A 23,538-nucleotide genomic window follows, 5' to 3' on the forward strand; every position below is an offset into this window, starting at 1 on the left:
AGACAATCCCTATTACATTAATAACACATTATAGTACAAACCAATGTGTGAGAATACACAATTAATGCAAACACAGGAGACTTACATATTCAAGAATTAATCATTTTATTGCTTGACCTGCCATTGGGACAATCTATACCAAAAGGGTTACAACTTGAGCACATCCAATGAAATCAAACCGTATAGAAAAAGAATAATAGAAAAATGGTCCTCTGACATTTACAACTCTCTTTGCTGAGGGTTTCAAACTGAATAGCTGAAGAACAAGTGGACAGGAATCTACAAGCCCTGATAACAAAGCCTACAACCAAAAAGATCAATTTATTTATACATACTGTAATAACAGAACTTTACGGTAAACTCAAAAACACCATTGGCAGTCACGAGCAGGTCATGAAAAGCATTACAAAAAAGGTGGTTGGGGTAGATCAAATACATTTTCATTGTACATTTGAATGTCCTTTAAGATACAGGGCTTTACGTTGTTAAAGATAATAAAATAAGCAGAGATTTAATTTGTAGCAGTACAGAATCACTTAAACTATTCACTGAACAAGAGGAAGAACCACAAAATAGTTTAATGATGCATGTAACATAAGCTGGTGGAAAAAGATTTATGGTTCCTTTATTGTTGTGTACAACTGCAACATCAACCCTGCGCTTCAAATACCGTAATATAAAGTAAATGAACAGTGTATGAGCACCAATGAGTTCACTACTGCAATTCTATCGCCAACAAAGGTTGTCACAGTAGAAACTTAGCTCATAAACACTATAAATAATTGATATTTATTTATTTATCCATATTATAAGACATAAACAAATTATTCAAAATACAGTGGAACAGTTGTTTTGAAGGCTATAAGACGTCTGGAATATTTCAACTAAAGCACCGAGATTTTATCGATTTTGATAAACTAATAAAGTCATTTAGGGGAAGAAATCTGCAAATGAAAATTCCCATTCTGAAGAAAAACACTTAATATAGGCCAGCCCACCTATCTCTATATCCAATAGCAATTTTGGGACAGTTCTGTGCAAACTCTCATTTAATAAAGATTTTAGTTTAAAATATTTCACAAAATCTACTAAATCAATTATATGGTTAAAGGGACCATATAAAGATCAAATTAAATATTGTATTTTTTTTCAAATAATACAGATTTCAAGCTGATAAAATATGTAAAGAATATACTAGAGGGGCAACTGCCTATGAATGTACAGAAACAGGCACATTTCGATTTTACATAACCGCTTACAATAAAGTGAGTCTGGTGTAAATTACATAACTCAAAGATGTGTTGGAAAAAAACTTTAAAATAATACAGGAGTATCTCTGTGTGACAACAATTAAAATCTAATTTTAGCAATGGTTAACACTATATATTATCACTCAGTAAAATTCTGCAACACATCTGAAAGAACCCTACATAAATAACAATATCTGATGAAAGATTTGGGTGGTGGCAATACTGTATCAAAAATCTTTTTTCATAACATTGTATGGATTCCAACTCTAACAGCATAAAGACAGCATCAAATAAAGCTGTAAATACTGTCCCAGTTTTAAAACTTCTTTTAACCACGGGTAGACTCAATAATGTAAATCTGCAAACAAAAAAGGACACAGATCATCTGAAAAAAAACTGCACTGCACTGTTTTTCACATCCTTGAATGTGGTTATGTTAATTTTGGTTTAAAAAGTGTATGAGAAAGAGAGATGCCCTTTTGGGATTTCGTTGTAGTTCACATACACTCCCACAGACAGAGAAAAGCTAATAGTAAATGATTAAAAATAAAATCTTGGCCACCAAGCAGGTCATGAAGTAGTAACTTTCTGTTGTGTTCACATAGTCAGTGTATCACAAAGCTTCACCCGCTCAGATTTAACAGCGGAGTATTAAAGATACTCCATTAACCACAGCTATCACACTTCTGTAACTCTCCCGATCTTAAAACTAAATTGCAACCTTAACCTCAACATTTCTGTGCCAACATCCATCTTCCTTTTGATATAATACAATAATGAATAATTGAAAATAATATTTCTGTGTGGTGGAAAAAAAACGACGAAGAAAGCAACCGAAATGCAGGAAACGTGAAAAGTTTAACTTCAAAATGAGATTTGACTAATCCTGGTGTGCTCTACGTAAGTTCAGTACAAGCCTGTGTATGTAGCATGAAGAACGATGGAAGAACAGAATTTCCAAGAGTATGAAAAAAGCCTTTGTTTCCCTAATGCAATGTGATAAAATGCCACAATGAAAAACAGCAGGCGCATATAAAGTGTTCTTATATATATAGAGAGAGAGATAGATATCAAACTGTGCAAAAAAATATGGTTATGGTCATTTACTTCTAATATATAATCATTTACATACACTATATATGTGCAGCTATAACAATAAGAGCAAAGCTGATCACCATAATAAACACGGTGACATTTAACTTCAGTACCCTTTTAAGAAAACAACGTAACACATGGATTTGCCTTTGGCTTCCCTATATTCAAACGCTTGAATGAAAGAGGGAAAACTGAATCTGAAACTCTTCAATGGCTCAATAAAGATACACCATTATATACTGTGTAGAAACACTACGCGACTGTCATTCTTCTTGCCACTGTTACCCTTCCAATCTAAACACTGTTACAGAGAAACTAAGCAATTAGGAGACCAGAAAAAATCATGATGGACTTGTTATTTCAACAACTGTTCACGTCACAGGCAACTGTGGCACATTGATTGGCTCGTTTCTCAGGCAAATCTAACAATCAGCCTCTACGATGGATACAAACGCGACAGGGTACAGGACGAATCAGAAAACAGACAAGGAGGGAACACTGAAGTGAATGGGCACCTGGGTGTTGAAAAATGCATAAAGAAAAAGTAAGAAAATAAAGCGGATTTGCATCGGTGGACCCTGCAATAGAAGAGGAAAGAGCCTGGAGCGTCTCAGACCGACAGAGACACGAAGCTGTTGTACTGCTGTATGTTTCTCTTCAGGATATCTGAACAGGGACCGAGCACGCGTTCGAACCGGGGGCGGTCGAGTTTTACACACTTCAGTGGACCACGGGCGACCACGGTGGCGGCACGAGGCCGGTTCATGAGCAGGGCAATCTCACCTGTTGAAATATGCAGGTAAATTAGAACCTAACAGAACATTAAGGTGCAACTTTGTAACGGATGGTCAATCTGTTACTACATTATTGTGATATTGATCAATGAGAACTTTGTGGCGAGTTCATTTACATGTAAGCAACTTCCAAGCAAGTAAGCAGAAACACATTTACCAAAGTAGTCAGACGGTGCGAGTCTTCCGACTTCCACAAATTCTTCATTCTCTGACCGTCGCTGCAAGACTGCAGCAGAACCCTGAAGACACAAATCTAAATCACTAAATCTGTTTTTCACAACACCGTCAACATTTATTTGCAATAATAACATAAATTGAAAGATCAAACAACATGTGAATATATAAATCAGCGTTGTATACCTCTAGGATAATGAAGAACTCATCCCCTGGTTGACCCTGCACAACAATCTTCTGACCATCTTCAAACTGGACCGTCTCAAGGGCGTCAGCGACAGTCAACCGTTCCCATTTATCCAGAGACTCTGTTGACAGCATGTTATCAGGATATCATAAGGTAACTTCATTATTAGATAACAGTTCAGTTTATTAACCTGCATTGCATTCCATTTGTTTCTTTACAATGTTAACAGTGTGTATGGATTAGTTATACATAAACATACTAAACTTACCCAAAATAGAGACCTTGCTAAGGAATTCCTCATACATTTTTCTCTTTCTCAGAGTACTTCCCTAAACAAAAACAACAGAATAATAATAAAATTTTAAAACTATTGTATAATAATGCTATTGGCAGGCCATGTGCAATTCAGATTACCAACCATGAGTATTCTCCTGTAGCTGTCTCTGTCAATTCCCCAAAGCTTGACATTGGTCTTTGCTCTGACACTGGCTGCCCTGGGAGTGCCGTAGATTAATGCCAGCTCACCAAAACTGCCACCCTCTCCAATACTGGTTACCCACTCATTGTTAACATAAACCTAACAAAACACAGATGATTGTTAATATTCCGATCATCCTCATTTTGCCCCAATTAATATACAAGTATACAAAAGGCCTGAACTTTGCGTTAATTATAGTTATCATAATAATAAACACGAGGATTGCACTTACATCCATTTCACCTTGGTCAATAACGTAAAAGTTGTCACCCTCATCCCCTAAAATCAGAAATAAAATACTTATACATATTTTTTCCCCCCTGTACAACTTTACTAAAAAATTCAGTAAGTAAACCTTACCTTGTTGAATGACAGTCTCTCCTGCAATGTAGGTGACTGAGAACATGGCGTCAAATATGTCACTGTACAAAGTAAGATATGCTTTATTAAATATAATACATTTAAACAAAAAAACAATAATGGTGTGCATCTTGAGACAAAACAATGACACTAATATATGTTAAAATATGTTGGTGCAAGATCTTTTAAATTAGGCAGCTCAAACATGCATTTTAGCCTGTGACTAGGATAAGGCCTGTCTGGGAAACCACCCTTATATGTTAAATACTAATAAAAACCACATCATACATTACCTTCTTTCATTGTCATCAAGATGGGCAAAAAGCACATTCTTCTCAATTGCTTTAGCAAGGGCAGCCATAGTTTTATAGTCTTTAGGAATGACCTATAAATTAACATGAAAAGCACTTTTAGTAAGTAAACAATGCCAAATATTCAATGATTATATGTAAAGCAGAAGTAAGCATGACAAATACTTTTCCTATAAAATTACCTTTCTAACATAGGAAGCTGCATCTTCTTCAGTGTAGACCTCGGCACTGATGGCACCACGGCGTCGTCGACCCTTAACCACGGGGTTCATGGGAGGAGAGACCTCATCTTCACGGGAATCCGAACGAGAGCTTGACTTCTGCTGGTTAACCATCTGTTTAGCTTCCTCCTGGTGACACATAAAGACAGTTTATTACACTGAAACTTTAAAACAAAGATTGATAAACATACCACCAGTCTAACCTTCTCAAGCCTCTCAAAGTAGTCTCTGAGGAAAGCCATGGGCCTGTCGGGCCTGGAGGTGCACAGCTGCACAATGCAGTCCTTCAACAGCTGCTGGATGTTGTGCTTCTGCACATAGCGCTCACACTCTCGCAAGCTCCTCTCTTCTTCACTGCTCGTACTGCTGGACGCCATGGTGACCTGCTGACCTGACACAAGCACTGGACCTTAGTAGCTCATGAGATGCAAAGGAATTTGGGAGGAGCAGATCAAGGCAACCTTTACAAAACTAAACATCTATCTTTGGGGCAAGGAAATGCTGTAAATGCCTGATAAACTAGCACCACACCAATTTTAAGGACATAATACTATGCAATTTACCATCTTGACCACAATGTAAAATAAGGCAGGAGGATTTTTTTTATTCTAGATATGCTCAGACTGTATGGGCTTGATATGGATAAGGAACTCAGGATTTTTAAATGCTCCCACACTTTTAGCAATTAGCAACTTTAGCACTTAAAATAAATTATTTTTCAACTATCATTTTCCACACAGTGTTACGTTTTGACAGCTGTAATGTTGCGTAAAACGCAACGCAGTTTGCGCCTCCTTCAAACGCATCGCCCAATATTGTAATACTATTCGGTGGTGTGAAAATAAGAACATTTCAGTTTGCCGTAAACACACCCACAGCAAATAACCGCTAAATAAAGCATGTTTCAACGATAAAAAGCATAATACGGTAGCTTTTTCAGTGGCATCTGTGGGTTTTGTACCGTCTAGCCCAGCAGTAACATACGCCATCTTGCAAGCTACATTACCACAACAACGGAAGCCGACGGCATTACACTAGCCCGCTCTACCAATCTCTGACAACCAACTCATCCATATCACTAACAGTAAAAGCGAAAAGTTATGCCGTTATATATTCATACCCGAGTCGTTTCGATGAGTTAGTCGACGCTGTTTAAATCTGTTACACTGGCTTTCTCACAGTCCTTGGATGGATGGATGCCTCACCGGAAAAGGTTATGACCAATCACAAACAGCGATTGACGTCAATCGGCCTCGATCTGGGCAGCGCGTTACTCCTGACAACCTTAAAGGACAAGGACTTGTTTTTGTATCTTGAGTAGAGGTTATTAACCGGCTGATACATACCTTCTGCTGAACACGATATGCTACATCCGATTAAAATAAAAAATTTATTTTACATCCAGCAATGACATTCAAATACAAAAGGACCGTAAATCAGCCATCTGTTTAACACGTGAGACCCTGTGTGGTTTGCCATGTATATTGATGACAGCCAAGAGCATAGATTCGGTTTGAACATTAAGGGGATTTAAGTGTTAACTGTACTTATGTTTTCATTAATCGTTGTTGAAATATTGGTGGAGTTGTAACTGCTAGTTTTGATATCATTTTTTGGGGGGGGACCTCCACCCCTGATCACAGCTAAAATGTTTAATACATCAAAGCAGTGCTGTTCTTGTCATCAGGCATATAAACCAATACATCTCTTGTAATACAGGATCTGCAATGAAAATGCTAAATATAAAAGTTACAAAAAGTCCTGCTTTGGAAATAAGGCTTGACTTTTAAAAGTCTTTAAACCCTGATGGATATAAAAAATCCCATTAGCTGGATTTTGTTATAGTTTAACTTTTGAATTTAACACAGCACAGGCCAGGTAATTGCCTATATGCGAAGATGAAGACACACCCTCACTGTCTCCTTACTGCCTCTGCACCCTTTCTCGCCACTGCTCAATCACATTCGTGTCGACTGCCCAGAGTCCACGAACATAACCTACCCATAGCTCTACAGCACAAGGATAAAGGATATACCAATATCAAGAATAAGAGAAAAAGGTGAGAGCATTGTCAATTCTCAAGAGTCAAGTGTTATGTAGTTTCCTCTGCAAATTTGCTGAGATGTAACAATGCACTTTAATTTAATTGCCAGTGTTTATGGATATTGGACAAAAAAGTTTGAATAGTGTGTTAAATGATTTCCAAACACTTGTACCTGTGGACATGTTTTATTTTGTTAATATATCTGGGTATATTGCATATGTGCATAAAAGTAATAATATATGACCTAAAGTGAAGAAATAGATTTAGGTGAAGTTAACTAGACACACTTGTGATAAATATCTTAATATGAAAGTATAATCAAATTAGAGTATTTCAAGCTAGAAGCACTTTTTCCTTTTTTAGTCATTGTACATTTCCACGATTGCATACTATTCCTAACATCTGTGGTGCATTCCAGGGTCTCCTTGTTGAAACATGTCCCTCTATAGTTTTGGATTGGAGCCTCTGTCCTGTCATGCATGGAACAAAGACCGGACACGTAAGAGCAAATCAGACATTTCAACATAAATTACATCCCTTCAAGCTCTTAATGTTGCTGCATGCCATTCCATTTTCTTCTGGTAATTGTCATCCATTAAATCTACTCAGAGAAATACTGTATCAGATTGTACTTGGGAGAAAAGCTGCACTTCCCCGTGCATATGAGGAATAAACCATATCAGTTTTCTATACTAATGTACTTTATTTTCACTACTACTTTCTCCCACCACAATTCCTGTGTAATCACTAAACCAGTTAGGTTTTTTGTGTGTAGCAACTGTCAAAATCCTACTAATGTCATTTTCTTTTTAGAAATTGCTGTTAGCCCCAACAACAATGTTGTGCATATCTACCAAAGCAAAGAAAAAGAATGGATTAAGATTCATGAACTGACCGAACATAGTGGGCGAATTACAGGTAAGGCCATATTAGTCATTAACCCACCCATATTGATCTTAGCATTCCAATGAAAAGAAGGAACTAAACTATTTACAGAAGCACAAATATGCATATATGTGATACTGTTTCTTAAGTACTACCATAAACTATAACTGGCATTACTTCATAACTTTTTCATGAGATTTCAGATTTCACAATGTTCGGCCCCTTTGATATACATAATATGTCATCAACTAATTGTTTATTGTATTTATAGGCATTGATTGGGCCCCAGAGTCCAACCGTATTGTGACATGTGCCTCAGATAGAAATGCCTATGTGTGGACGCTTAAGGATGGGGTTTGGAAGCCAACCTTGGTGCTGGTTCGTATCAACAGAGCTGCCACATGTGTCAAGTGGTCACCTCTTGAGAATAAGTTTGCTCTTGGAAGTGGGGCTAAACTTATTTCGGTGTGCTACTTTGAAAAAGAAAATGACTGGTGAGATAAATTTCGCACATTTTCTGATTTTGGATGCAATACATTGTCTATTCTGTGTCAGAGATTACCAAACAATGTTTCTATCCACGGGCTGCATTTACATTACATTACATTTATGCATTTGGCAGACGCTTTTATCCAAAGTGACTTACAAAGAACCCATGACCTTTTGCGCTGCTAATGCAATGCAATCTAAGCTATAGAGGAGCACAAAATAAAAAAAATTAGATTAAGTGAAAGAACTTTGCACAATAAAATCATGCCAGCGACAATTCTGTTGATTTTTCACTTTTATCCATGCATATTTAACTTAAACTTTAACTCTGTCCTTTTGTGTGTTAGCTTTTCTACATCTCTCTTGTGCAAACTCTGTTCATCAACTCTTTACATTGTTAATCATTGAATCTATAGGTGGCTGAGTAAGCATATCAAAAAGCCAATTAACTCAACAGTCCTGTGTCTAGACTGGCATCCCAACAACATGCTGCTGGCAGCCGGCTCTGCTGATCTCCATTGCAGGTTTAAATATACAGACTACATTCATAACTTTTGGATGATGTGCCTATTCATCATGTTTGTAACAGAGGCCTTGCTTTTGTTATAGAATATTTTCTGCATATATTAAGGACATTGAGGACAGACCTGGACCGACACCCTGGGGAGCCAAAATGCCCTTTGGAGAGGTGCTGCTGGAGAATAAAGAGTGCGGTGGCTGGGTGCACAGTGTCTGTTTCTCTCCATCTGGTGACACTCTAGCCTGGGTTAGCCACAACAGCGCCATCAGTGTAGCGGATGCCACTCAGGGAAAAGAGTAATGCATTTATAACACACAATAAACTTGTAAATCTCAACTTTCACATGTTGAATGTAAAATGCAAATATGACAGCATAAAAATATTAATAAATGCCTTGGGTGTCTGATGTCTAAAAATGAAATGTATATAATTCACCCCATGACCTTTACTGGTCACGTTTAGATTGCCTACAAATTATATTTCTCCATTGCAGGGTTACCCAGCTGACAACAGTACATCTTCCTTTGCTGAGTGTGCTGTATGTAAATGAGACTACGATTGTCGCTGCGGTAAGGAGGTTTGGATATCCTTAAGCGCCATTTCATTCATAATTTTTATTAGTGCTATATCAAGTCTGAGGCCACCATTGTTTATCAGCTCATTTACACAAACACATAGCACCACACCCTGCAAAAATCTGCATTATGTTACGAAATGACCAGTATTGGTTATAAGATATGCTTGTAAATATTTCCAGTATGTTCAAATACTGCTAATAAACGAGTGATGATTAAAGATTTCAATGCAGTTTTGCTAATCATTATATTTTGTGTACTGATCTTAGGGCCACGACTGTTGCCCTTATCAGTTTTCATACAAGGGTCCTGGATGCTTGGAGTTTGTCAAGAAAGTAGACATTCCCAAGCAGACTTCCAAAGGTAACATGTCTGCTATGCAACACTTCCGTAATCTGGACAAAAAAGCTACTACTGAGGACGAAGAGACTGGGTTGGGTCTACACCAGAACAGCATCACGTAAGGCTCGATCGCCTGCAAAAGTATTGGTGTTTTATATTCTACAGCAGCCTACTTATATGATATTGGAATATTTTTTACTTATAGCCAGCTATGCATTCTGGAAGGACGTAAGGACAAAGTGGAAAAATTCAGCAGCGTAGGCTTAGACGGTGCCATGGTTGTCTGGGATTTCAAGGTATTGTATTGTGTTGTAATAAAACAATTGAAACTTTTGCGATCCATTTCTAGGTTATTGTTTACTTAACTCTCCAGATGCTTAAATAAGTTACTTCCATTCCTTGATGATAATGTATCACTGATAATGCTAATGTATCTTTTTTTTTCTTTAGCACTGAAACATCACAGGATCTGAGAGGAAGAGCTGGAAACAACTCCAAAGTCTTTTTTGCTTTCTTATTGATAATCCGTGATCATGTTTTTTGTTTACTCAGACACTTTTTATATTTTACCACAGTATAGTTGCAGTATGCTGATGTGAATATGGCTGATGTTGGGATGGATGATTTTAAGTTTGTCATATGCAATAATTGTTATGCAGTATTATCCATGGGGTATTTAAAAAAAAAAAAATTTTCAAACAAAAATAAATGATTATATGGCATCATAAAATGCATTGTGTTATTAATTGATCACCTGCAACGTGCACCTGTATTCTACAACTATTAAAATAGATATTTCAATTAATTAATTTCAATTAATTTACACTTAATGATAATAAACAATAAAGAGCAGTTCATGTTTTCGTCTTTTCTCTGTTTGTACAAATCAAGCATTTGACAGAAGCATGCAAATAACTGATAAATATTGTAGTCAAGAAATACAAGCTGTCAGTACGTTATGTTGCAACATATTCATGCAGCTATTGATAAGTAAATTCCTTTAGATAACGTAAAATTGCACAGCCAAGCCACACCCCTTTCTGCTGACTACCGCAATGAGAGCCAATCAGCGTCTATCTTCGTTCTCTCGACCAATCAGCGCTTTGCCGGACGACAACACGGCACTTTCTTCTCGACCACTAGTGTGTAGTGTTGATGTGACGCAAGAGCTATCAGCTGGTTTTGTTTTGCTTCATTTCTCTATGCTCCGCTTGAATTCAGAAACGTACAAAAACCTTGCGTTTTAATTCATTAATGCGAGACAAAAGGATAACTAAAGTGCCGGAGTATATTTGTCCTCCACGATACAAATTTTCTCCAGTAGGTATTCGGTTTGCCACCATCTTTCCGAGAGGTCCAACCGATCCCAGGCCTCCGATCCAGGGCGGAGGGAGGGAAGGAGGTCGTTGGGAATCGGGATGGAGACCGGAGAGGGAGCCGACGGTCCTGGCGGCCCGGGGCTGTGCTGCGCCTCCTTCAACCAGGACTCCACGTAAGCGCTGCACATCTGCAGTCTTGCATCATCTTCTGAATCGGATTTTATTAAGATGCTGTTGAACGCGTTAAAAATTTACACGAAGGAATGTCTCCTCTTCTTAAAGATTCTTTACTCTTTTTTTCGTCTATAAAAATGCCCTAAATGTGTCTTATACAACATCCAGTACTGTGTTATAACAGTATTTGATACAGGGGATAAGACAGATGAAAGAAGAGCTCAGGTTAAGTACGTTATGTTGTGTCAGTGGTACTGTTTTACGACGATTTATAAATTTTATATAATAGAAACAAATTAACACCAAAAGAGCACAACAAACTATAATTTTTTATGGCTTTGTTATATATTTTAAACTTGACCAAAGGAATGTGTGCTTTGGCTTTTACCAGGTAGACCAGAATTGCAGAACTATGTGAACTCATTGCTCAGTCCACAGTCATTTGACAGGATGACCCATTTCTGTGCACTTACCTGTAGTTGATCCCACTGCTTTTTATCATGTCTGATAGTCAAGTAGTGCAAATCAAGCACAAAACATGGTATTGATAGTCAGGTGACTTGATATATAGAAGTCAGCTGTTTCTTGGACAACAACACACATTAGGACTCTAAATCACAATTTTGTTATTTTGTGATCTTTGCAGAATAAATGTTCCTGCTAGCTAACCCTTAAAATAATTAACAACATATGTTACAAAGTTGATTTGAGATTCGGTGATGGTGTAGCCAGTAATGGGGTGGGGATATGCGTATGACCTTGAATATAAGTAGGAAGGAACATGCTAACTACATGACCTGACATGAAGAGTTGTGTTGAAGAATGAGGACTGCGCAAAGCAGATGTGGGCATTCCAAAAACTAACTTGGCTTGTATATACAGTTAAATGAATGCTTTTAGTTTGTTTACATTTTTGACTAAACTTTATTATTGCCTTTTAAGGGATGAAAATATATCCTGTGTTTCTCCAGGTCATTGGCTGTGGGCACCAAAACTGGATACAGACTCTTCTCCGTGACCTTGGTGGATAAACTGGACTGCATTCATGAAAGCAGTGAGACCTAATCCCATTCTATCAATCTAAACTATAAATAGCTGCATATACTGTACATGTGTGTGATGTGTAATATCAATGGCAAATACAGTTATCTGTCACACTACTGTGCAATTGGAGGAAGCATCTGGTGCTGTAGTCATTGTAGGGTGTAGCACTCAATTTTGTAATGAGTCACACAAGAAGTAAATAAAAATGTCATCTCATTTCCTTGGTATTCTCTGTCTTTTGCTCTCTTAGAACAAGTTTATGGCCTATAGGTTGTAAGGTCAGAAAGTATAGTGTAAATGATGTGGCCCTAAAGTTGTCCTGACTATATTGGACAGGTCAAAGAGCTCACTGATTAATTTACACTTAAAGTGATTAAGGAACCTCTGTCAAGTAAAACACAAAGTGATTCAAAAACCTCTGACAGTTGAACCATCTACAGACTTATGTAGATAAATGGCTATGAATCCAATGAGGGACGTCCGCTATGAAGATCTTTTAAGGTCAGAATATGTTGTACTATATGGTATAATGCCCCCCTATTGTCCGCAACAATATTTGAAGGCCCCCCACTCACAGCTTCCACCAAATAAAATAGACTAGACTAGACAGATAGATTTTTTGTTGTTGTTTTTGCTAAATTTAATGCTTGTTTTGTTATATTTAAGTCATCTTGAGGCCCTCTTGGAAGTTTGTTGACCCCCTGGTTGAGAAACACTGTATAATGTTGTGCTTAAAGTGGTAGTTTACCCAAAAATGAGAATTCATTTTCTCACCCTCATGTGGTTCTAAACTTCTGTGAGTTTCTTTATTCTGTTGAACACAAAAAGAAGAAATTTTGATAAATGATGGTAAGCACAAAGCTAAGTCAATAGGTACCATCGGGCTTAGAACAACATGAGGGCCAGTAAATGATGACAGATTTAAATTTTTCAAGTGTTAAAAATGGTCTGTTTACCCAGTGATGAAGTAAAATAAAATAATAATCATTGACTCAACCTCATGCTGCTTAAAAACCTTATGTTTTTTTCTTCCATGGCACATTATTTCCATGTTGCCTACTTTTCCATTCAACAAAAGTGGCAGTAATTTGAATTGTCAAGATTTAAGACATTTACATTTATGGATTTGTCTGAGACGAGAGTCGTTTTATCCAAAACGACTTAAAGGGCACCTATCATGCAAAATCCGCTTTTACAAGGTGTTTGGAAAAATGTGGCAGGGTGTGAACACAACCACCTACGATAAAAAAAAATCCAGCCGCTCCTTGTTTTTTAATCCCCTTTAAACCAAAGCAGTCTCATCAGACATGCCGTTTTGATTCTCTTATCAATGTGAGGTCACATTGATAAAGCCCCGCCCACTGAAAGTCCTGCATTAGCATAGTTTCCACCCTCCGCGAGTTGTACTCTGTCTTTTACATACTATTGCCTCAGGGGCCAATCACACCAAACGCGTTTATGGCAGTTGCAGATGCCTTTTTTGATTAATATTCTATGAGCAGTGAGGGGGGGGCATTTTTTACTTTTATTGGATAGACAGTAATTAAGTAGATGACAGGAATAGGAAAGTATAGGGTGAAGAAAGGGGTATGGGATTGGCAAAGGACCTCTAGCCAGGATTCGAACTCGGGTAGCCAGAAGTGCGTCTGCACCATGTGTCGGAGCACCGTCCACTACACCATTGGCTCTGACACAGCACGCATTTTTGAAGGAGCGCTGAGAGCGGAAAAGCAGCCAACGTTATTCGCGTCCTTCCATTGTCCAATCGAATGAGGGGAGAGGCGGGCCATACGTTGTGGTGAGGGAAGTGTACAGTTGCTTTGAAGAACCGGACTCCACTCGCTCACTCTCTCCTGCGTGTTTGTGCACCTCTCACCCTCAAACAAGGTCATAGCAAGCATCCTCTTTTTAAAGTTTCTGTTAATATGACAGTTAACAGCAAAAGAGCGCTCACGCTTCAATATTTGATTGACAAGACAGCTGACTCGGTGGTTGCCTACCAATATAAAAAGCCGCTTTGCACTGCTCTTTTTTTAAAAAGGCAGTGTGTCGCACCTTGCGTTTCCAAGCGTTTAAAGCGCGTTTGGTGTGATTAGCCCCTTAGACTGTATTTATCAGATCTATTTTAACTGAAAGCGCTCACTATCTGTTTGTAACGAAGTGAGGAGCTGTAGCTCATTTGCATTTAAAGGTACAGACATTAAAGCAGCGCCTTTTTGCTCCCACCCATGGGGGCATTTTGGACATGCTATAATAAATGATCTGCGGGGTATTTTGAGCTGAAACTCAAGCACATTCTGGGCACACCTCAGACTTATATTACATCTTGTGCATTCATCTTGCACTGCTAACGAAATGCTCTGCCAGTTGAGCTACAGGACAAAGAGACCATAAAGATAGTTTTAAGCTGTTTGGTAATTAAACAACATAATAATTGACCTATTTAAATATCGAGTTACTGACAAAATTGTTATTTTGAGTGAACTATTATTTCAAATGTTGCTCACCCCTATGACTGCAATGCCCTTGTGCAGCTACTGCATGCGTACGCATGTGTCTTGTGTATTGTTGCTGCTAACTTATGTCTGTTTTGCTGCCCTTCAGCAGAAACTCCTGACGTGTATATCGTGGAAAGGCTTTTCTCCAGCAGCCTGGTGGTGGTGGTGAGTCAGTCAATGCCACGTCGCATGAATGTCTACCACTTCAAAAAGGGCACAGAGATTTGCAACTACAGCTATTCGAACAACATCCTTGCAGTGCGCTTGAACAGACAGGTAAATACAGAGCAGATGTGTTGCCGCCAAACACATGGAAATGATCAGTAATAAAGCTTTTAGTTTATGTTTGCTATTTAATTATTTCACTCTGTGATGTGTTTGCAGTAAGATATGTTTATTCCTCCAGAGACTGGTTGTTTGTCTGGAGGAATCCATCTATATCCACAACATAAAGGACATGAAACTTCTTAAGACCCTTCTCAACACACCATCCAACCCATCAGGTCAGAGAATAATTCGATTTGTGTTGATATTAAATCTCTTTTATGCTTATGTGTAACCCACTGATGTGTTTTACTAGGTCTGTGTGCTCTCTCCATCAACCATTCCAACTCTTTCCTGGCATACCCAGGCAGTGACACCATCGGCGAAATTATTGTCTACGACGCCAACAATCTGGTAAAAAATACAAGCAAAGCAATATTTTAGCAGCTGTTTTTGTCTTCAGTTGCTGGACATGCAGTCTCTTAGCCGTGATCAAACTTATGAACTTCTGCCCTGCCCTAAACCTTTTTATTGGTTGTCTGTCTCTTTGTTCGTTGACTCAGAGCACTGTGACGATGATCCCAGCCCATGATAGTCCCCTGGCTGCCATTACCTTTAACGCCTCCGGCACTAAACTGGCCAGTGCCTCTGAAAGGGTAAATGTCTCATGTGTATACAGAAACATAGATGCATAGACAGACTAATAGGACAGGTGACATAAAAACCTGACAAGATCTAGGTCATATTTTTCTAAAATAAAATAAAAAAATTATATATATTTTTTCGTAAATTTTATATTTTCAGATTTTTTTATACATATAATTATTTTAATAATAAAAAATGTATATGATCATTTTCCATTTTACACTCCTAAAAATGTTCCTGTGTAGCTCAGTGGTAAAGCATTGCGTTTGCAATGCAAAAGGTCATGGGTTTGAACCTAGGGAACACACATACTGTTAAAACCTATACTGTATACAGTACTTTGTAATGCACTGTAAGTGGCTTTGGATAAAAGCGTCTGCCAAATAAATAAATAAAATAAATTAACTTTCTTGTTATGGTAATGTGAAAAAACATGACATGATCATCAATTGTAAAATGTAAATTTTTTGCACATTTTCATTGTAATTTTTACCTGTAAAATGCTTTCTGCTCTGTCAGGGCACTGTGATTCGAGTGTTCTCTATACCAGAGGGTCAGCGTTTGTTTGAGTTTCGCCGGGGAATGAAAAGGTATAAAGCAGAAGAGCGACATCATGGATTTTTCTTTGATTATACAGGAGACACAGCCAGCTGGAGACAGCTATGTAGCGTTTTGCCTGTTTTTGTTTACGGTTTTGACCTTTGTGTGTCTGTATCACCAAAGGTATGTCAACATCAGCTCCCTTTCCTTCAGCCCGGATGCTCAGTTTCTCTGTGCCTCAAGCAATACAGAGACGGTGCACATTTTCAAGCTCGAACAGCACAGCCCAAGGTAGATTGCAAGCACACACACACACACACACACACAAATACACAAAAACTGTAAAAGTCAAAAAGGGCAGTCATTACTTTAAGGAACCATTTGACCTTACCTGGATTTTAAAATTACTCATAAATCAATTAAAGGGGACATTTCACAAGACTTTTTAAAAGTAAAATAAATCTTTGGTGTCCCCAGAGTACGTTTGTGAAGTTCTAGCTCAAAATACCCCACAGATCATTTATTATAGCATGTTAAAATTGTCACTTTGTAGTGTGAGCAAAAACGTGCCATTTTTGGGTGTCTCCTTTTAAATGCAAATGAATTGATGAAATTCAAACATTGATTGCCATAATAGAGACAGAGCCCAGTTATGCTAATTTCAAAACCACGCCCACCGGGGAGAAAACAATCCAACTGTCTCCATTGACTTTGTATTGCGAGGGGCTGCCTCCTTGTCATTTCTGGCTTATAACAAAAAACAGAATAATGCCTAAAAGCTGCTGTGTGACAAGGTGCACAGCTAATAAGCCAAAAAAAACAGAAATAGTTTTTATAAGCTGTCCAGACATAAAACTCAGCCTTTAAGGAGAAAAAAGTGGATCGCCGACTACGTTTCCCTATAGTGGGCGCAGTTCTACTAATAGTAGTGCTATGAAAAGTTGTCTGTTTTGACTTTTGTCTTTAAACGCTCATTTTTTTGGGGGGTCGACAGCTTATAAAAACTTTATTTCTGGGTTTTTTGGCTTGTTAGCTGTGCATCGTGTCACAGAGCAGCTTTTAGCCTCTCGGAATACTAAGTCGATGGAGACGGAAGGATTGTTTCCCCCCCTGGTGGGCGTGGTTTTCAGGTCATGACGCGTTGCGCTCTGCCTCTATGGTGATAATGGTTTGTTGAAATTGAAACTCAATTGTGCTGTCAATTATTTTCTTTCTCTCTATCTCTGCATTAAATGGCAGTGCCGTGGTTGGATAGTTGCAAATTAAGAGGCGATATTATTATAATAACATCCCCTTCTGACATCACAAGGGGAGTCAAATTTCAAACCTATTTTTTCACGTTTCCAAAGAATGGTTTACCAAAACTAAGTTTCTGAGTTGATCTTTTTCACATTTTCTAGGTTGATACAAGCACTGGGGACCCAATTATAGCACTTAAACATGGAAATAGTCAGATTTTCATGATATGTCCCCTTTAAATGACTTTAGTAGTGATGTTGATTTAGTAATATAAAATTCAGTTTCTTGCATTATTTTACCTAACAAAACACAAGGAAGCAGTTAAACTATGAGTAAAAATATTATATTTTAAGTCTTCTTTCATTAATTTTGTATGCTTTTTTATTTATTCTGTCAGATAATTGTTAGTCATGCACCTTTCAGCAGAACATCATCACCCCTCCAAAATTCAATTTATAACGCAAATAAATAAATAACCACAAAACACTTCTAGTGGCTGTGTTACCCAATGCTAAGGGTTAGAATGTAAAATAAATGGTTTGTAAGGGCACAAATAAAATATTGACATGCCTAAACTTTGCAGTGGGTGTATTTTCATCTGTGTGTCTCTTATAGTGGGGAGGAAGACAATCCCTCTTGGTCAACATATGTAGGTAAGATGTTCACAGCAGCCAGTAGCTACCTCCCTGCACAGGTGTCAGGCATGATGAGTCAAGACCGAGCCTTTGCTACCGTCCGTTTTCAAATGGCCGGTCAGAAGAATGTCTGTGCCCTGGCAACGTGAGTGTACAGCTATCTAGTTTGATTATCATTGTAATGACTGGTAAACAACAACTCATTGAAGGGTTTGTGTACATTTTGACCAATCAGAATCCAGAAGCTTCCACGATTGCTTGTGTCCTCTTCTGATGGGCAGCTATTCATCTATAACATTGATCCTCAAGATGGTGGCGAGTGCACTTTGGTGCAGAAGCACAGGTGAGTCTTTACTCTTGAACTGATGAAATAAATCCTTTAAAATGTTTGACGGCGTGGTATGTTATTAAAGGCAGTGTGTAATTTCTGCACCACCAAATGTAATTTTCATACCTGTCAAACAGGTATCCTAAACACTCTGCTATTGGTCAGACAAAAAGTCTGTTTGTTTTAATTGAAATGAACCGCCTTGATGGGCATTGCATTGTTGCGTCCCTTTATCCCCCAGGTTGTTCGGATCAGATAATGAGCAGGACGAGACAGAAAAATCGGAACTTTCAGAACCACCACAAGCAGGCCAGTCTTATGCCGCCACTGTGGCCATTCCCACCTCTGGACCCGTCACGGCCACTCTCACAGGTATCAGACAAAACAAAAGCCCACACAGTTACGTGCGCTCAAATTCGATTTTATAACCCAGCTGTGCTCTTCACAGGGTACTCAGAGGACGGGGGAGCTAAAAAGGGTGAAGTGATTCCTGAACACGAGTTTGCTGCCGGGCCCGTGTGCCTGGATGACGAAAATGAATTTCCTCCCGTGAGCATTCGCTAACCTCCCCACGTCAGACTACACAGTGTTACATTCCAGTGTATGGGATTGTTTTGTCCCTCTGTCCACAAGAACACAACTAAGTGTGATTTACTCTTAATTAACTAACCATGTCTTATGATAGCAAATAGTTTCCTTAAAACTTTCCAAAACCAAATCTTAAATAGTTAAGACATTACTTAATAATTTAGTATATATTACAGCAGTATGTATACTGTAGTTGGACTGTTATAATACTACACTAGTAGTAAGTATTAAGGCTTAATTTGATGTTAAACATAGACACAACATATTCTTGACACTACACCCGTTTAGTCTAGGTTTTATTTCAGGTTCTTTATACATGGACTGTGACTGTAAGCACAAGGTGACTCATTAGTTTGTGTACAGAATGGACAAAAGTCATTTGTTTGTTTCAACTCAGTTCAGCTATCTGTCTGCCATTTTGACGCAGTTATGCTGAGTTCAGCGCATAAGATGTACATAAGATAACTGTGTTTGATGTCAAGCACATTTTTGTCTATGCACACATAACACAAGAAGTATTTGAACGTACAGCCGTGGCCAAAAGTTTTGAGAATGAATCAAATATTCATTTTCACAAAGTCTGCTGCTTCAGTGTTTTTATTTCAGATGTTATTATGGTATACTGAAGTGTAGTAACAAGCATTTCATAAATGTTAAAAAGGCATTCGTAAATGATTACATTAAGTTTATGCAAAAGACAATATTTGCTGTGTTAACATTTCTTTTTCAAGACCTCTGCAATTCGCCCTGGCATGCTGTGTCAGTCAACTTCTGGGCCACATCCTCATTGATGGCTGCCCATTCTTGCAAAATCAATGCTTGAAGTTTGTTTGAATTTGTGGGGTTGTGTTTGTCCTCCCATCCTTAATGGGATTACGGTCTGGGGAATTTCCTGGCCATGGACACAAAATATTTATGTTTTGTTCCCCAAGCCACTTGGTTATTACTTTTGCCTTATGGAAAGGTGCTCCATCATACAAACCAAACTGTTCTTGGATGGTTGGGAGAAGTTGCTCTTGGAAGATGTTTTTGAACCATTCTTTATTTATGGCTGTGTTCTTAGGCAAAATTGTAAAAAGAGCCCACTCCCTTGGCTGAGAAGCAACCCCACGCATGAATTTTTAGGATGTTATACTGTTGGCATGACACATCACCTTTCTTCCCCGGACAGGCTTTTTTTAGATGCCGCCACACAAAAGGGGATTCATCAGTGAAAATGACTTTACCCCCGTCGTCAGCAGTCCAATCCCTGTACCTTTTGCAAAAATTTTATCTGTCTTTGATTTTTTTCCTGGACAAAGGTGGCTTCTTTGCAGCCCTTACTGACGCCAGGCCACCCTGATGCATATTAGCATCATAAAAACTAATGAAAATTAATATTTGTGTCATTCTCAAAGCTTTTGGTCATGACTGTACATTTACAATACATGCTATGAACAAAGTTTCATATTCGATAGGTTTTAATACGTGGTGCAGTTCTCACTTAGGTCCACATGGTGGTGGACTTGAGAGCATGTTGGAATTGTATGTTGGAAAATAGATTTCCTGGAATTTTGGCTTTTGGATAACCTAATAAGAGCTCAGGACTCTGATGTCAAAAGGATTATATCATTGTCATTTCTGGTATTGCTTTTGAATGTTACAATTTGCGAACATTGTGGGGTTCTGAAATTTTCATTGTCACTAACACAAATGGCATATTCCTTATTATTCTCCTGTTAGGATATGTATCTGTCTATAACACACCCATGGCTGAGGAAAAAAATAAAGTTCTGTTCTGGTTTCCGGTAGATAAATTGGTGCCGTGACGGATCTGGGAGAGGCAAAAGGAGACGACCGTGAGAGGGTAGAGATCAGGTGGAGGCCGTCGCTGTCACAGGAGGATCCTCAGTGCATGATCAAGGACAAAAAAAAAGTTTAACTTCAGGGTGCTAATTTATTAACGGAACGTTGAAATGCTAATATCTTAATTTCATTTGGTCAGGGATTTGGGTCATTGTCACTCAGACCCCTGAAGGGTGTGTTATAAATAAGGTGCATGACTGAAATATAACCATATATTGTTATAGTTGCGTAAGACATATTAATTAAGTCGTAATACTGTAGCATTTTATTACTTTAATTTTTAACACCCATCATATTAAATCTTAAGAAAAGAATTTCTTTTTTATATATTGTTTTGTTGTATTGACACTTAATATGTTTACATGTCGCCATCCTGAATACTAATACACCGGGATGTTTTGTATGTATGTGCCTATGATATTGTAAGAGTGCAAAGTTTTTTGCTGGATTGCTCAAGACCAAAAGATTAAAAAAGAGAGATGAATATGTAGGAAATATATTAGGAATGAAAATATGCAAAGCATCTCCTGTCTCCTGTGATCTTTTTTTATCATGGTATATCTTTCATGCACTGTCAGAAAAAGAATACACAAGGTGTTTCTGGAGTGGTATCCTTTCAAAAAGTATATATTTGTACATCAAAGGTATGCATTGGTACGTAATTGGTATAAACTTGTTTGCATTTTTTGTTTAATCAACTTGAAATTACAATTAGTTGCTATAAATGATAAAAAATAAAGTTGAAATAACTTAAGATAATTTTATAATTTATAACAACTTTTAACTAGTCAAAAAAGTTAAAGTTAATTGTAAATTCAAGTTGATTAAACTTAAACGTTTAGCTGCAACAAGGAATATTTTACAATATTAGGACCTGTAGTGACAGCTTTTGTATACCTTTTCTGACAGTGGAAGATGTATAACTCACTAAACAGTAAAACCAAAGTAAGCAAAATAACTACCAAGTTTGCTTTAGTAGTGTAAAAGTAGTACAGGATAAATGGTAAACTGACTGATAAACTATTAAGCAAATAAGTCTAAAGCATTAACCTTATGTTACATTCACACACAATCTGGACCTGTGATGAAGACCTAATATCTTTAGCTAAACATAGGCCTATTTAAAAGACATGTAAAAAAAAGTATAAATGCCATTGGTGGCGTTAGACTCTAAAATACTAGATTTCAATATTTTTTTTTTTACTTTTTTGTTTGAACTGAAAAGTGCCAGTAGAGCAATAACAGCCAGCCTGACTAACAAATATCTAATGATAGTGGAAAAAGAACAAGTACACAATGACCATTTCTGAGGTTAAGGTCATTTGTTTTTTTAGCTTTTATCATCAACTGTGCCTTAGTTTAGATCACTGATCTGATGATCTCAGTGTATATGAAAACAGATCAGTTGCTTGAGAGAATGAGGTTTGTAACATATAGGGGCAGTTTTCTGGACAGGGTTTAGATTAAGCCAGGACTATACCTTGTTATATTATATACAAAGAAACCTTACAAAAAACACTACTTAATTAAGACAAAACAATGGCACTGATATATGTTCAGATATGTCAGTACAATGTGTTTTTAAATTAAATTAACAAGGGCAGGTTTCCCAGACAGGGATTAAACTAGTCCTAGACTAAAATAAATGTAAGAGCTGTCCAAACTGAAAACAACTTGCAGTGACATATTTTAAAATACATCAGTGCCCTTTGTTTTGCCTCAAAATGCACACAAGTATGTTTTAGTAAGAAATGTTTGTTAAAACTAGTTATATTTCCTAATAAAACTAAGGACTAGTCCTGCAAAATAATCCCTGTTTGGGCAACCACCCCTAAATGTTTAACTGGACAAAGTTAGTAAACTTTGTTTCAACAAGTAGGACATCAACATGCTGAATCTAATTGTGGGATTAGATTTAGTGTAAGTACTGTGTTAGGGGCTTGTACACCATTCTCATCAACCTATTATTTCCCTGATTTTCATGGTCAGTTATAGGGTTTAGGTTAGGACTGTTTTCTTGAGGGATATTGACCCAGGAACATGTCTTCTTGGCAAAATCAAATAAATCATAGGTATAAAAGGAAGTGATATTTTGGTTTTAAGAAAGTGTGTCAAAATAGAGTATAGAGTGCTGCAGGGGTGATCTATTTTTGTAGGCAAAACCCGGAAACGAGTTAGCAAACACTTATGGCTCCTTCGTCCCGAAGTTAGTGTTTTTTAATGGACTTTTGGTTAAAATACATAACATCTTGAGTTAAGATATTTTCACATTTTCACAAATGTGCCTTTTTAGGTGTGGTCTTTTAAAAGCAAATGAGCTGATGAAATGCAAACACTTATCACAATATAGGTGGTTTGTTGAAATTGAAACTCAATTGTGTGGTCAATTTTTTTCTCTCTCTGCACTATGACAGTGCCATGGTTGGATAGTGCAGATTAAGGGGAGGTATTATTATAATAAGATCCTCTTATATGACATCACAAGGGGAGCCAAATTTCAATTTTTCACATGCTTGCAGAGAATGCTTTAACAAAACTAAGTTACTGGGTTGTTCTTTCTAACATTTTCTAGATTGATAGAAGCACTGGGGACCCAATTATAGCACTATTTATTATAGATTATAGCCTAGATTTTTTATTATAGATGTCCCATTTAAACATATAGTTTATTATTGCAACAATCTCAAAGTCTAT

General features: G+C 37.6%; 3 protein-coding genes across 6 annotated transcripts; 2 read left to right on the forward strand and 1 right to left on the reverse strand.

Moving 5' to 3' along the window:
* Positions 1–86: 86 nt before the first annotated feature.
* Positions 87–6,116, reverse strand: prkar1aa (protein kinase, cAMP-dependent, regulatory, type I, alpha (tissue specific extinguisher 1) a). 2 transcript variants are annotated; one of them, XM_065273008.2, is made up of 11 exons: positions 5,991–6,116; positions 5,074–5,261; positions 4,832–4,999; positions 4,632–4,723; positions 4,339–4,400; positions 4,211–4,257; positions 3,919–4,077; positions 3,769–3,829; positions 3,500–3,621; positions 3,297–3,378; positions 87–3,128 (listed from the first exon to the last, which is right to left on the reverse strand). In XM_065273008.2, the coding sequence occupies exons 2-11, from the start codon at positions 5,245–5,247 to the stop codon at positions 2,956–2,958; spliced, it is 1,140 nt and encodes a 379-aa protein (XP_065129080.1). In that variant the 5' UTR covers positions 5,248–5,261; positions 5,991–6,116; the 3' UTR covers positions 87–2,955. The 2 variants fall into 2 exon arrangements, with proteins under 2 accessions (XP_065129080.1, XP_065129128.1); XM_065273056.2 differs by having other exon boundaries at positions 5,074–5,256; positions 5,991–6,114.
* Positions 6,117–6,209: 93 nt separating this feature from the next.
* LOC135758302 (actin-related protein 2/3 complex subunit 1A) lies at positions 6,210–10,588 on the forward strand. Its single transcript, XM_065273069.1, has 11 exons — positions 6,210–6,349; positions 6,739–6,929; positions 7,333–7,413; positions 7,728–7,832; positions 8,071–8,293; positions 8,705–8,812; positions 8,898–9,104; positions 9,302–9,377; positions 9,653–9,843; positions 9,931–10,021; positions 10,176–10,588. The coding sequence occupies exons 3-11, from the start codon at positions 7,350–7,352 to the stop codon at positions 10,179–10,181; spliced, it is 1,071 nt and encodes a 356-aa protein (XP_065129141.1). The 5' UTR covers positions 6,210–6,349; positions 6,739–6,929; positions 7,333–7,349; the 3' UTR covers positions 10,182–10,588.
* Positions 10,589–10,853: 265 nt separating this feature from the next.
* wipi1 (WD repeat domain, phosphoinositide interacting 1) lies at positions 10,854–21,369 on the forward strand. Of its 3 annotated transcripts, none has more exons than XM_065272915.2 (13): positions 10,854–11,217; positions 12,190–12,272; positions 14,867–15,036; positions 15,167–15,263; positions 15,341–15,438; positions 15,588–15,680; positions 16,189–16,259; positions 16,393–16,500; positions 18,064–18,228; positions 18,319–18,426; positions 18,653–18,783; positions 18,860–19,012; positions 20,791–21,369. In XM_065272915.2, the coding sequence occupies exons 1-12, from the start codon at positions 11,144–11,146 to the stop codon at positions 18,973–18,975; spliced, it is 1,314 nt and encodes a 437-aa protein (XP_065128987.1). In that variant the 5' UTR covers positions 10,854–11,143; the 3' UTR covers positions 18,976–19,012; positions 20,791–21,369. The 3 variants fall into 3 exon arrangements, with proteins under 3 accessions (XP_065128987.1, XP_065128843.1, XP_065128913.1); XM_065272771.2 differs by having other exon boundaries at positions 10,855–11,217; positions 18,860–18,960; XM_065272841.2 differs by having other exon boundaries at positions 10,855–11,217; positions 14,870–15,036; positions 18,860–18,960.
* The last annotated feature ends 2,169 nt before the right edge of the window (positions 21,370–23,538 follow it).

The sequence above is a fragment of the Paramisgurnus dabryanus genome, chromosome 3 (assembly GCF_030506205.2).
Source record: "Paramisgurnus dabryanus chromosome 3, PD_genome_1.1, whole genome shotgun sequence".
Lineage (NCBI taxonomy): Eukaryota > Metazoa > Chordata > Actinopteri > Cypriniformes > Cobitidae > Paramisgurnus > Paramisgurnus dabryanus.

Coding starts and splice junctions, on each gene's coding strand:
- prkar1aa (XM_065273008.2), bottom strand. CDS start 5,247: ATGGCGTCCAGCAGTACGAGCAGTGAAGAAGAGAGGAGCTTGCGAGAG. Junction 5,000..5,073: donor ACTTTGAGAGGCTTGAGAAG/GTTAGACTGGTG, acceptor ATGTGTCACCAG/GAGGAAGCTAAACAGATGGT. Junction 3,830..3,918: donor GCTACAGGAGAATACTCATG/GTTGGTAATCTG, acceptor GTTTTTGTTTAG/GGAAGTACTCTGAGAAAGAG.
- LOC135758302 (XM_065273069.1), top strand. CDS start 7,350: ATGTCCCTCTATAGTTTTGGATTGGAGCCTCTGTCCTGTCATGCATGG. Junction 7,833..8,070: donor ACATAGTGGGCGAATTACAG/GTAAGGCCATAT, acceptor TTGTATTTATAG/GCATTGATTGGGCCCCAGAG. Junction 9,844..9,930: donor CTACACCAGAACAGCATCAC/GTAAGGCTCGAT, acceptor TTTTACTTATAG/CCAGCTATGCATTCTGGAAG.
- wipi1 (XM_065272771.2), top strand. CDS start 11,144: ATGGAGACCGGAGAGGGAGCCGACGGTCCTGGCGGCCCGGGGCTGTGC. Junction 15,681..16,188: donor TGGCCAGTGCCTCTGAAAGG/GTAAATGTCTCA, acceptor CTGCTCTGTCAG/GGCACTGTGATTCGAGTGTT. Junction 16,501..18,063: donor CTCGAACAGCACAGCCCAAG/GTAGATTGCAAG, acceptor TGTCTCTTATAG/TGGGGAGGAAGACAATCCCT.